Below are 11793 nucleotides of genomic sequence, written 5' to 3'. Positions count from 1 at the left end.
TGTGTGTGTGAGTATGTGTGTGTATGTGTGTGTGTGTGAGTATGTGTGTGTGTGAGTATGTGTGTGTGTGTGAGTATGTGTGTCTCTGTGTGTGTATGTGTGTCTGTGTGTGTGTGTGTGTCTGTGTGTGTGTGTGTGTGTGTGTGTGTGTGTGTGTGTGAGACTCGGTTGCTGGCCAGCCTAACCACAGGTGAGCAACAGGTTCAGTGAGAGTCCCCAGAAGGTGGAGAGTGACTGCACACTCCCCACACTGCACACCGACAGACTCCCACGTATGCAGAAGCACCCAGAGGTGGGAGGAAGGAACAAGGCTGGGGAGACCGCTTTGTGGGTTCATCTAGAATGTCACCTTGTAGGGGTTGGGAGATGGCTGGGCTGCTAAAGCTCTTTTCACATGGCATCTGAGTCACCATGTGGGTGCGGGAGCTGACCAGGTCCTCTGCAGGGGCAGCAAGCCGCTGAGCCATCTCGCCAGCCCCAGTAAATAAAATTTTAAAACAGTAAGGTAGGAAACAGTCGAGGAAGAAAGCTGATCTCCGTCTCGGGCCTCCTCACGTGCGCGCACACACACGCATACTCGCACACACGTGCACAGTGGTTCTCAGGTAAGGCACCAGAGCTCTGGGTTATCCTTGTTTTCTAGATCACGTGGACCGCAGCGGCCACAGGGCGGGAGTTGGAGCTGAGCTGCGCCTCAATGAAGCAGGAGACAATAGTCAGTTACCTGCCCCTCAGCCACATTGCACCCCAGATGATGGACCTCTGGTTGTCCATCAAGATTGGGGCGCTCACTTTCTTTGCTCAGCCAGATGCACTCAGGGTAAGGCTGGGCGTGGGCCCCACCAAGTGTCTGGGGGCCTTCAGGGGAGTGGACAAAGTCTAAGAAGTTTTTCTCCATCTTCATTTTTCCGCTCTGTTCCACAGCATTGAAAACAGCTGGGTAAATTCTCTTAGTTTTATCTTGCTGTGCGGTGCAGTTGTTTAGAATGTACCCTAAACAAGCTCAGCTATAGGCTGTGTGACCTTGAATGTCTGTACTTTCAGTGTTTGTGTTTTACTGGGGATGCGTGCCATGGTGTGCATATGATGGTCAGTGGACATTTGAGGGTCTATTCTCTCTTCCACCCTGGGATTCTGGGGACAAACTCGGGTCATCAGGCTCGGTGGTAAGTGCCTTTACCCACACAGCCATCTTGTGAGTTTTCCCTTTTTAAAAGTGTGCTTGGAGTGTGTGTGTGAGTGAGCATGCTCCTGTGAATTCCCAACCTTTAGGCTCAAGTCTGGGGAGAAGAGTCTGGCCTGAGAAGCACCGGCTGCTCCTGCAGAGGACCCAGGTTCGATTCCCAGCACCCACATGACGGCTCACAACCGTCTGTAACTCCAGTTCCAGGGATTCAGTGCCCTCCATGGGGCCAGCCATATACACACATGCGGGCAAAACTCACGCTTATATTAAAAAAAATCTATAAGCCAAAAGCCTGGCCAGTGTTGCAGCTTACCCCCTTAGCAGACTTAGTTCAGAAGTGATTTCTTTTGTATTCAACTCCAGCTTTCTGGAGTATATAATGTTACCATTTCTGGATTCATCATCTGGTGTTTTCCTGTGTGTTAGAGGAGGATTCAGCTCCTTCACTGTCTCCCCCTCTTCTCCTTCTCCATCTTCTGAAAAGAAACTGTCCCTTGTCACGGCAACAAAGGGCTGACTACGAGGCCCCAACTCCGCTGCAGTTCTGTTAGGATTTCTCAGAGTGATCAGTAGGCGAAATATTTGCCTCTCAGGTTTTCTTCCTGTCAGTGTTCTGCTGGGAGCTGGGTGGCTCATTGTTTGTTCTAGATTGGGATAGTGAAAGCAAGACCTGAGATGCTTCGTGACTTATTGGAAGGAAGGGAGCCAAGCAAGGGCCGGGGAGAGGGCTGAGCCAGGAACAGAAGGCCGAGCTGTGCAGATGGACCTCTGGGGAGCGGAGTGTCAGGCATGACCACAAGGACATGGAACCTGTGTGTCTACCTGAACGCAGCATGTGCTGTGCCTGTGGGCAAGTACAGCTGCCCAGTAATGTAGTGCTGTGGGAAAGAAGATGCTGTGGGCCATGAGGGGCCAGGGCAGGCCTGAGTGGTGCTCTCGGCATGTTACCCTGTAAGCCTCTCCCTGGCCCCCAGGGGTCTTTGCAGTTGGCTTCCTAGTTTCTTGGTACCATTCCTTCACGTTGCTGGAGATGACCCTCTGGTAGGCTTTTCAGAATAGTTATGGGAAAGGAATGTCCGGCTCCTTTCGTTCCAGACTTTGCCAAACTTCACGAGACTGCATGAGAAGTCTGGAGTCCACATCACCCCTAGTTGACAACTGGTGACGAGAGAAGCCAGTTAGCACAACATACAGGTGTCCTCACGAGGTCTGGGCTACAGGAGCCCTGGGGAGATACATTCTCCTGCCTTTTCCAGGTTCTAGAAGAAAGGCTGCCTTTATTCCTCAGCTTGTGGCCTCTTCCTCCACTTTCTAAAACATGTCATTGTGTGTTTGTGAGTGTTTACTGCATGTATATATGTGCCCCTTTGTGTACTTGGTGTCCATACTAGCTAAGAGGGCATTGGTCCCCCTGGAGCTGAAGTTCCAGGTGGTTAAGAGTTTCCATGCAGGGGCTGTGCAGGTACACCCAGCCCTCTAAGCAGGTGGTTAAGAGTTTCCACGCAGGGGCTGTGCAGGTACACCCAGCCCTCTAAGCAGGTGGTTAAGAGTTTCCACGCAGGGGCTGTGCAGGTACACCCAGCCCTCTAAGCAGGTGGTTAAGAGTTTCCACGCAGGGGCTGTGCAGGTACACCCAGCCCTCTAAGCAGGGGCTGTGCAGGTACACCCAGCCCTCTAAGCAGGGAGACCGTCTCCAGCCTCCTCTCCCTGTCTGTAAAGCAGGGTGCACATTACCTGCCAGGTTCACCACTAACAAGGCAGAGAAACACAAACGTCAATGAACACACATGTGTAGTAAGGAGCAGTGGGCTGTGTTCCTGCCACCCGGCTCCCGGCCGCCTGGCTAGCTTATACCCTGAAATAACAACACACAAATTGTATTCATTCAAATACTGCCTGGCCCATTAGCTCTAGTCTCTTTCTGGCTAACTCTCATATCTTGCTTTAACCCATATCTAATAATGTGTGTAGCATCATGAGGTGGTGTCTTACCAGGAAGATTCTAGTGTTCGTCCATCTTGGGCTGGAGCTCCATGGCGTCTGCCCCAGAGAGGAGAGGCATGGCGATTGCCTCACTTCCTCCCAGCATTCTGTTCTGTCTACTCCACCCACCTAAGGGCTGGCCTATCAAATAGGCCAAGGCAGTTTCTTTATTAACCAATGAAAGTAACTCATCACACATGTATGTGACCACAGAAAAGCACACATGAACACAGCTCACGCATTCAAACACGTGAACATGCCCTAAGCAGTCACAAACAGACATAGACAAATGTGTATGTAAGCGCACTGTCTCAGTTAGACATAAGAAGACACCTTGACCCAAAGCAAGCTGTGGACGGAAGGGTTTCTCACACTTCCACGTCGCAGTCCGTCACTGAAGGGAGTCAGGACAGGAACACAGGGACCAGGAACCTGGAGGAGCTGGTGCAGAGGCCATGGAGGGTGCTGCTTACTGGCTTCCTCAGCCTGCTTTCTTATAGAACCCAGGACCAGCAGCCCAGGAATGGCCCCTCCCAAGGTGGCCTGTGCCTCCCCATCAATCACTGATTAAGAGCCAACCTGGTAGAGGCATTTCCTACTGGGAGTCCTCTTCCTAATGGCTCGAGTTTGTGTCAAGTTGACAAAACACTAACCAAAAATACATACAAACATAAGCCTAGACATACAATACAGTAAACACATACAATAAACACAAAAATGTACATTTACAGGCAGTGACAAACAAGTAAGTGCAAGCATACAAACACAGACATGAGCATGTAAACACACTCAGGTGCCATACATACATGTGTGATCACCCGGCTCCCGCCTCCTCCCATGTGGACCCTGGACAGGACACTGAGCCACCTGATCACCCAGAAAATCTGACTTCTCAAGATCCTTTATTTATTGTTACTTTTTGAACTTGTATTAAAGTTTAAATTTACAGTGAGTACTGGTGGGGGGGTGAAGGCGTCAGGGTCACTTACAAGGGGATACTCCGTGGGAACAGTGAAGCATGTGGATGCATAGACCCGGAGCCACGCGCAGACACAGAACCATATGAGACACAGAGAAACACACAGACACACAGAGAAACATGCAAACACAGAGACACACGCAGACACAGAGACACAGAGACACACGTAGACACAGACACACGCAGACACAGAGACACGCAGACAGAGACACACGCACACACAGAGACAAATGCAGACACAGAGTCACACGCAGACACAGAGACACACGCAGACACAGTCACGCACGGACGCAGAGCCGCACTGCCTGATGAGGACCCTGTAACCATGAATCTGATCCCCAGTCTGGACACAGAAGAGAGAACTGGTTCCTTCCAGGTGTCACCTGATCTCCACAGGAGCACCATAAAGAAAGTGAAGGAAAAAGAAAAGCCATATGTGGCCAGGAGTAATCCAGATAACCAGGGCTCTGAGGTTTTCAGAATAACACCTGCTGTGATGTCATCTGTGATGTTTCTGGTGGCATGCATTCCCTCCTCCAGGCCTCAGGGGCATTGCATACCACAAATAGTAGAGCTGCAGGGACAGCTCAGCTGTAAGACCGCTTGTATTCAAATGCCCAACACTCAGGTAAAAATCTGAGCGTGGGGGCTGGAGAGATGGCTCAGTGGTTAAGAGCATTGCCTGCTCTTCCAAAGGTCCTGAGTTCAATTCCCAGCAACCACATGGTAGCTCACAACCATCTGTAAAGAGGTCTGGCGCCCTCTTCTGGCCTTCAGGCATACAGACAGAATATTGTATACATAATAAATTAATTAATTAATTAAAAAAAAGAAATAATTTCAAAAAAAAATCTGAGCGTGGCCACCTGCACACCCATAACCCTGGTGCCATGGAGTGGAGCAGGTGGTCTCTGGGAATCACTTGACCGCCCAGCCTCGGGTTCTGGGATCGAGTAGCCTCAGAACATGGCCTTCCTCCTCTGCCCTTGGGTGTGTGGCCGTGTTGATCTCGGGTGTTTTGTTTGTAGAGGGATGGGATGCAGGGTAAGTGCCCAGCACGGAGTCCCGTGCAGTGGAAACACCTTTGAGTGTGTCAGGTGTTTCCACTGCCCCGAGGGGCTTGAAAGTTTTCCCTTTTCGGGAAAGTGTGGATGCCCACTTCTCCATTGCCTCCAGTGCAAGTCATGTATCCATTTTTAAAGTGTCGACGTCACTCATGTCTCCAGGGGGTGAGCTGGCAGGCAGGTCACCACCTCTGCTGGTTTTTCTTTCACTATAAATGATGATGAGCATCTTCCCATGGGCACACTGCTGCTTGGGTTTCACCTCTTAGGTTCCAGCTGTTTGTGCCTCTCTTTTCTTTTTCTTTCTTCTTCTCTCATACAGTTATCTTAACCGCAGCCCCCGCTCTGCGTCTCCTTAGGCTGTGTTTGCTTGACACCGCTGGGAAGGAGGCTTGCTCTTCTCTGCAGGGAAATGGAGGACTACTTGGATTTAATTTCTCTTCAGATATTTTGCATTCCAGGTGTTCTCAGGTAATGAGTCCTTACCAGATGCCACGGTTGGCAATTGCCTTCTCCTGTCATCTGCTCTCTTTTGTTCTTCCCATCGCGGTCTTTTGAAGCGGGAAGGAAGCCTGGCTTTGATGAGTTCAGTTTGCTGCTGTTCCCATGCTCTGCTAGGACAGGGCGCGCCCGTCTTCCTCGATGTGCTGTCTGCTCTTAGCTCCTCACTTAAAGTTGATTATCATGCTAGGTGAGAAAGAGGGCTGAAACCCACGCAGGGCTGTCTGCTTTTGTACACGAATATCCTTTCCCAGACGCAGGAAGCTACTCGGGGGATGCATGCTGAAAGCACATGATCATGAGTGTAAAATGTTGTCTGTGAACCTGTTTGTATGTTCTCGCACACACATGCGCACATATGCCCAGGTGCACACACGTGTACACCCATGTATTTGTACGCATGTGCACACATGGGGTGGGGTGGATGAATCTGAGTCTGACTGGCTGCTGTGAAGCCGGGGTCGGGAGTTGTCTCCGTGCTCTGGGGGGAGGGGGAGGGACATGTGTGACTCCTGAAGGTGCCGCGGGGCCTCATGCACCCTGTCCCGCACAGGGCACCTTGGTGTACACTCTTCAGGAGGTGAAGCCTACCATTTTCCTGGGGGTGCCTCGTGTCTGGGAAAAGATGCAGGACACCATCAAGGAAAATGTGTCGAGGTCCTCAAGTCTGAGGAAGAAGGCGTTTGTATGGGCAAAGATACTCGGCTTAAAGGTCAACACCAAGCGGATGCTGGGGTAGGCATGGTATCCTGGAGTGGGGAGAGGGATCATGGAGGAGCTCTGTCATCTGAAGCTGGCTGTCCTTGATGATGCCGTTCCCAGGAAGAGAGACATCCCCATGAACTACCGCATGGCCAAGGCTCTCGTGTTCACCAAGGTCAGGACGTCCCTGGGTCTGGACAACTGCCACTCCTTCTTCAGTGGGGCCGCTCCGCTCTCCCAGGAAGTCTCGGAGTTCTTCCTCAGTCTGGACATCCCTATCGGTGAGATCTATGGGATGAGCGAGTGCTCCGGACCGCACACAGCCTCCAGCAGGAACAAATACAGAATTCTGAGGTACCCCAAGTCCCCAGTGTCATGGGGTGAGGCCATGAAGGGGGTGGTGACCTCTGGCGGAGACACATCCTGACCTGGGTATCCTGACAGTCCCCTTCTCCAGCCCTCTGGCTTATCCCACATCCTTCCAGGAAGGGCACTCGCTCGAGAGCCACCTGTCATGTTGTGTGACTTTTCCTGGGGGAGACCTGAACGAATGTGTGTTTAGCCCAGATAGAGAGCCAAAAATACCAGAGAATACTTCCTCCCAAGTACAGTGTACCACGCTTCTGGGGTGGTGGCTTTTTGCCTTTGCTTGAGGTTTCTAGCGTAGAGGATGCAAGCGAGGGACCAGAATAACAATAATGATAAAAATGGAGGAGGAATGGCCAGAACATGATGGTGTCCCTGAACTGCAAACACCCTTGGGTGCACCTCACCTGAACATGGCCTTCTCCACCGTGGCCACATCATACCATTTTACCAGGACACTAGTCTAGTCGTGCTGTGGGCTGGACTGAGGAGGAGGCTCCCGTGTCCACCCCCAGCACCAGGAGGGCAGGCATATGGCCGCTGATAGAGCACACAGTGCGTGTCTGTAAGCCAGTGAACGCAGAGTGCTGCCTCAGTTTCCCTCCCGTACCTCTTCTCATGAGGTCGAAAGCAGCTCTCCATACATTCCCTCTCTGCGGATATTCCACCGTGTGGTGCTTCATGCCGCCGTCCTGGCCATTACAGGGCTGTTGCCCCCAGTGTTCTCATAGGGGAGGTGACATCGCCATCCCGAGGTCTTCAGGGATTTCTTTTCTCCACGTAAGTGAATGTAGAGCTGGGCGGTGGTGGCACAGGCCTTTAATCCCAGTCCTTGGGAGGCAGAGGCAGGACTCTGTGAGTTCAAGGCCGGCCTGGCCTACAAGAGCTGGTTCCAGGAAAGGCTCCAAAGCTACAGAGAAACCCTGTCTCGAGAAAAACCAAAATAATAATAACAATAAGTGGATGTAGAAACAACTTCCGGTCCTGCGGGCCTTCCAGACGCACAGAATATGGAGAACCTGACCACTGGGTGTTGGAGGGACATGAGTTTAGCTGGGACAGTAGACGAACCTCAGGACTCTGGGCTGCTGGTGTGGGAGGACCCAGGGTCGGCAGCACCGTGTCCCTGGTGCTCTCCTCCCGGCAGCTGCGGCAAGGTCTTCAATGGCTGCAGGAACATGCTGTATGAGCAGAACAAAGACGGCATGGGCGAGGTGTGCATTTGGGGCCGGCACGTCTTCATGGGTTACCTGGACAGGGAGGAGGCCACGTTGGAGGCGTTGGATGAGGACGGTTGGCTGCACTCTGGGGATATGGGTCGCGTGGACAGCCAAGATTTCCTCTTCATCACTGGCCGAATCAAAGGTACGACACACCTTTGGAGCAAAGACAGCGAGGCGTGCTAGGGGACCTGACAGGTTACCACGAGTACAGGCAGTATGGGGGACATCAGGGTGCCTGATACTAGGGACACCCCAGGACATGGGGACCTGTCATACTGGGGGCAGGTCACTCTGGAGTGAGACTGCAGCTCGAGGCCAGGAGGTCCTAGCGAAGGTTCAGAGAGAGTGGGGGCAACCCTACCAGCACAGCCCTGGGAAGGCTGGGGCTGGAGAGCCGCAGCCTGGAGCTATCCTGGGCTGCACGGTGAGGGTCAAAGTGCTCAGGAAGGGAAGGGTTTCTTCAGCTCACAGCTCAGGCCACATGCCATCATCCAGGGGGTCAATGCAGGAAGCAGGAGCTAATGCAGAGGCTGTAGAAGGGTGCTGCTTACTGGCTTGCTCAGACTGCTTTCTATAGAACCTAAGACCAGCAGGACAGGAGTAGTCCTGCCCACAGTGGACTGGGCCCTACCACATCGATCTCTAATTGAGAAAATGCCCCACAGGTCAATCTTGTGGAGACATTTTCTAGCTAAGGTCCATCTTCCCAGGAGACCCCTGGCTTGACAAGTTGACCAAAGCTAAGAGGACAGATTCTATCCACGTGGGGTCCTGAGAACATAAATGTTGGGAGGGAAGCAGGAGCGGGTGGAGACTTGGGGTGCCTGCAAAGAAGCCATATCAACCTTTGCCCTGGTCCCAGGTGGGGGGGGGCACTGTACCAAGCTGGGATCTCGTTCCAGAAATGTTGATCACAGCTGCTGGTGAAAACGTGGCCCCCATTCCCATCGAGACCCTAGTGAAGGAGAAGATTCCCATCATCAGTAACGCCGTGCTGGTGGGCGACAAGGCCAAGTTCTTGAGCATGCTGCTGACGCTGAAGGTACCCAGGGCGGTCCCAGCCCCAGGGGGTGGGGCCGCAGGTGGCCGGAGTTCCGGCTCTGGCTCTGGCTCTGGGTTGGGGTCGGGGATGACCAGGGAACGTGCATGGTGACAGCTTTGTCCTGGGGCAGTGTGAGACAGACCGAATGAGTGGGGAGCCCCTGGACAACCTGAACCTGGAAGCCCTTAACTTCTGCCGGACACTGGGCAGCACGGCAGCCACTGTGTCGGATGTAGTGAGGCTTAGAGACCCGCTGATCTACACAGCCATCCAGCGTGGCATAGACAACGTCAATCAGGAAGTGATCTCTGACTCGCAGAGAATTCGGAAGTGGACCATCTTGGAGAAAGACTTTTCCATCCAAGGTGGAGAGCTGGGTAAGTAGCCTGGCCTGGGCCTTCAGAGGGCAGCTCTGGGCTGTACCCTTCCCTGGTGGTCAGGTCTGTGGGACCAGCTAGAACATGGGACTTTTACCAGCTGCGTCCAGCTCCCGACTGGCCTGCTCGTGTTGCTTCTTCCCTAGGACAGACACATTTATGCTCTGGAGCTAACGTCAGAACTCCTCACCCTGGCTGGAGAAGTGGCTCAGTGGTGTGTGCACGTGCATGTGTGTGGTGTGTGTGTGCGCGCGCATACACACACATGCCAGCCAGAATTCAGATCCCAAAGTCTGTAACTCCAGCTGCCAAGGGATCGGATAGTGTCTCCTGGCCTCTTTTCACAATGCATTCAAATGTACACACACACACACACACACACACACACACACACAGGTAAAAACTTTCTTCTAGGCAGAACCATCACTACACCCGTCCATTGGACATCTCACCCTCTCAGTGAAAGCAGGAAAAGCCCCAGTCCAGCCGTGGGACCCTGTCCCTAGGTGCCCACAAGAAGTGTGGAACTTTGCCTTCCTCAGCTTGACCTCTCCTTTCTTCACAGGGCCAACAGCGAAACTCCGGAGACGTATCATAACCCAGAAATACAGAGCCCAGATCGAAACCATGTACTTGTGACTTCTGGAGCAGAAGTGTTCTGGCCGCCCTCATGGTGAGACCTGACGGCCTGGCTTAGCGGGACTGGGTGGCGAGGGCCACTAGCAGAGCATCCTGCCCCTTCTGTCTTTGCTGTGGTCAGGGGACAGTGGCCACCGGCCTTGATGGCTCACCACCTTCCAGGCCCCCATCCGAGGAAGCCCTGCTGGACCTCAGAGGAGGTCTGGGCTGTAGAAATCCCGACTCACCACACCTGCTATCTGCACCCCCAGGCCGGTCCACGCATGCACAGCACCTATAACCACTCTAAGTCAGCTGACGCCTTGTCTTGAGACTGAGGCGTGGGCCGCCCAGGAAGGAACACCACAGCTGAGCCCCGGTCCACCTCCATACACGGACAGAGCTGTGTGTGTGTATTTTGAGATGGGGTCTCCCGCTAGCCTGGGATTTGCCAAGTAGGCTAAGTGGGCTAGAGAGCCAATGTGGGGAGGGGGGTACAAGTGTGCACCACAGGTAACTGGCTCCTAGCTCCTCTCCCCCGCCCCTCCCTCTCAAGTTTGCTGAGTCTTTACCCACTGAGCCACCTCATCTCCTCAGCCCTTTTTAAGGACACTGTCAGACTGGATTAGGGCTCACCCGCTGGTCATTTCCAAATAAGGTCAGTGTGAGACGGGGGCTCTGGCTGCACACTGGCCCACAGCACTCAGCCCTTAGGTTCGCTGCCAGGCAGAGCAGGGTGCAGGGTGCAGCTCACAGAGAGCTGCTGCGCAGAGAATCAGAGCTGCAGAGCCCAGCAGCAGCAGCTGGACTGTTCCCACCCATGTGCATGCACAAACCCCTTCACCTTGAAAAGCTCAGCCTAAAGGTTTAAAGGGATAACCGAGGTCAATATTGGTCAAAGAGTGTGTGAGAGAGACATGCAGGCCAGAGGGCGACATTAGGCGCCCTGCTCTTTCTCTGAGACTTTACTCCCTTGAGACTGAACTAGGCTGATGGCCTACAGCGCTCTTCACAGGCAGGAGCAGCCCTCCTACCCACAGAGTCATCTCCCTAGCCCGCCACTGGATTGTGACTGCAGACGGTGTCCACGGGTGTCCACGGTGTCCACGTGGTTGTTCTCTCAGGGTCGATGGATGCTCTTTCTCTCCAGGGCAATTACTGCCTAGAGCCTCAGGGTGTCCCACCAGGGACCCCACAGACTAACTTGGCTCCCTCCTCTCCAGCCTCCCCCAGGTAGACCTCATCTTAGTGGGCGACTCCCCACCTAGGAGCCCCCCTCCTGTGCAGAAGAGGCCAGATGTCCCCCGCTTCTCTGTCGGTGCTGCCTTAGCTTCCGAGGCAGGAGGCCCACAAAGGCACCCCTCCCTCCCCTAGGGCTGTGTATTCGGGAAAGAAATGCTTCAGAGGTGTGAAGAACCGGACCTCAAAACACCTTCCCGAGAGCAGTATGGAAACCCTCAAATAAGTTGTGGTCAGGCTCCCAGCTGCCTTGAAGCCTCATTCTTCCGAGGTGCAAACGCCGCTCCATTTGGTGTGGAGAGCAGGGTGCTGCAGTCAGCTGTGGGCTCACCCTCCTGAGATTGGAGGCTTGGTTGCCTGGACTCCTTGTGTGGTGATTTTGGTGTCTGTTGTAAATATGTTTGTGTGTGTGTGGTGCAGTGTGTGTGTGGTGTGGTGTGTGTGTGTGGTGTGTGGTGTGTGTGTGTGGTGTGGTTTGTGTGGTGTGTGTGTGGTGTGTGTGTGTGGTGTGGT

At 53.4% G+C, this 11793-nt stretch overlaps 1 protein-coding gene across 1 annotated transcript in view; it reads left to right on the top strand.

Annotated features, from left to right (window-relative positions):
* Positions 1–10118, top strand: part of Acsbg2 (acyl-CoA synthetase bubblegum family member 2) — a 21807-nt gene extending 11689 nt beyond the window's left edge. The window contains exons 6-12 of the mRNA XM_026777998.1: positions 644–820; positions 6267–6448; positions 6536–6769; positions 7929–8146; positions 8907–9046; positions 9177–9423; positions 9989–10118. Of these exons, the coding sequence (XP_026633799.1) occupies positions 644–820; positions 6267–6448; positions 6536–6769; positions 7929–8146; positions 8907–9046; positions 9177–9423; positions 9989–10062 (1272 nt within the window). The 3' untranslated portion in view covers positions 10063–10118. The remainder of the gene's footprint in view (positions 1–643; positions 821–6266; positions 6449–6535; positions 6770–7928; positions 8147–8906; positions 9047–9176; positions 9424–9988) is intronic.
* The last annotated feature ends 1675 nt before the right edge of the window (positions 10119–11793 follow it).

Source organism: Microtus ochrogaster, unplaced genomic scaffold (genome assembly GCF_000317375.1).
Source record: "Microtus ochrogaster isolate Prairie Vole_2 unplaced genomic scaffold, MicOch1.0 UNK98, whole genome shotgun sequence".
NCBI lineage: Eukaryota > Metazoa > Chordata > Mammalia > Rodentia > Cricetidae > Microtus > Microtus ochrogaster.
The sequence above is the reverse complement of the archived record's forward strand: the minus strand, read 5'-3'. Positions and strand labels throughout refer to the sequence as shown.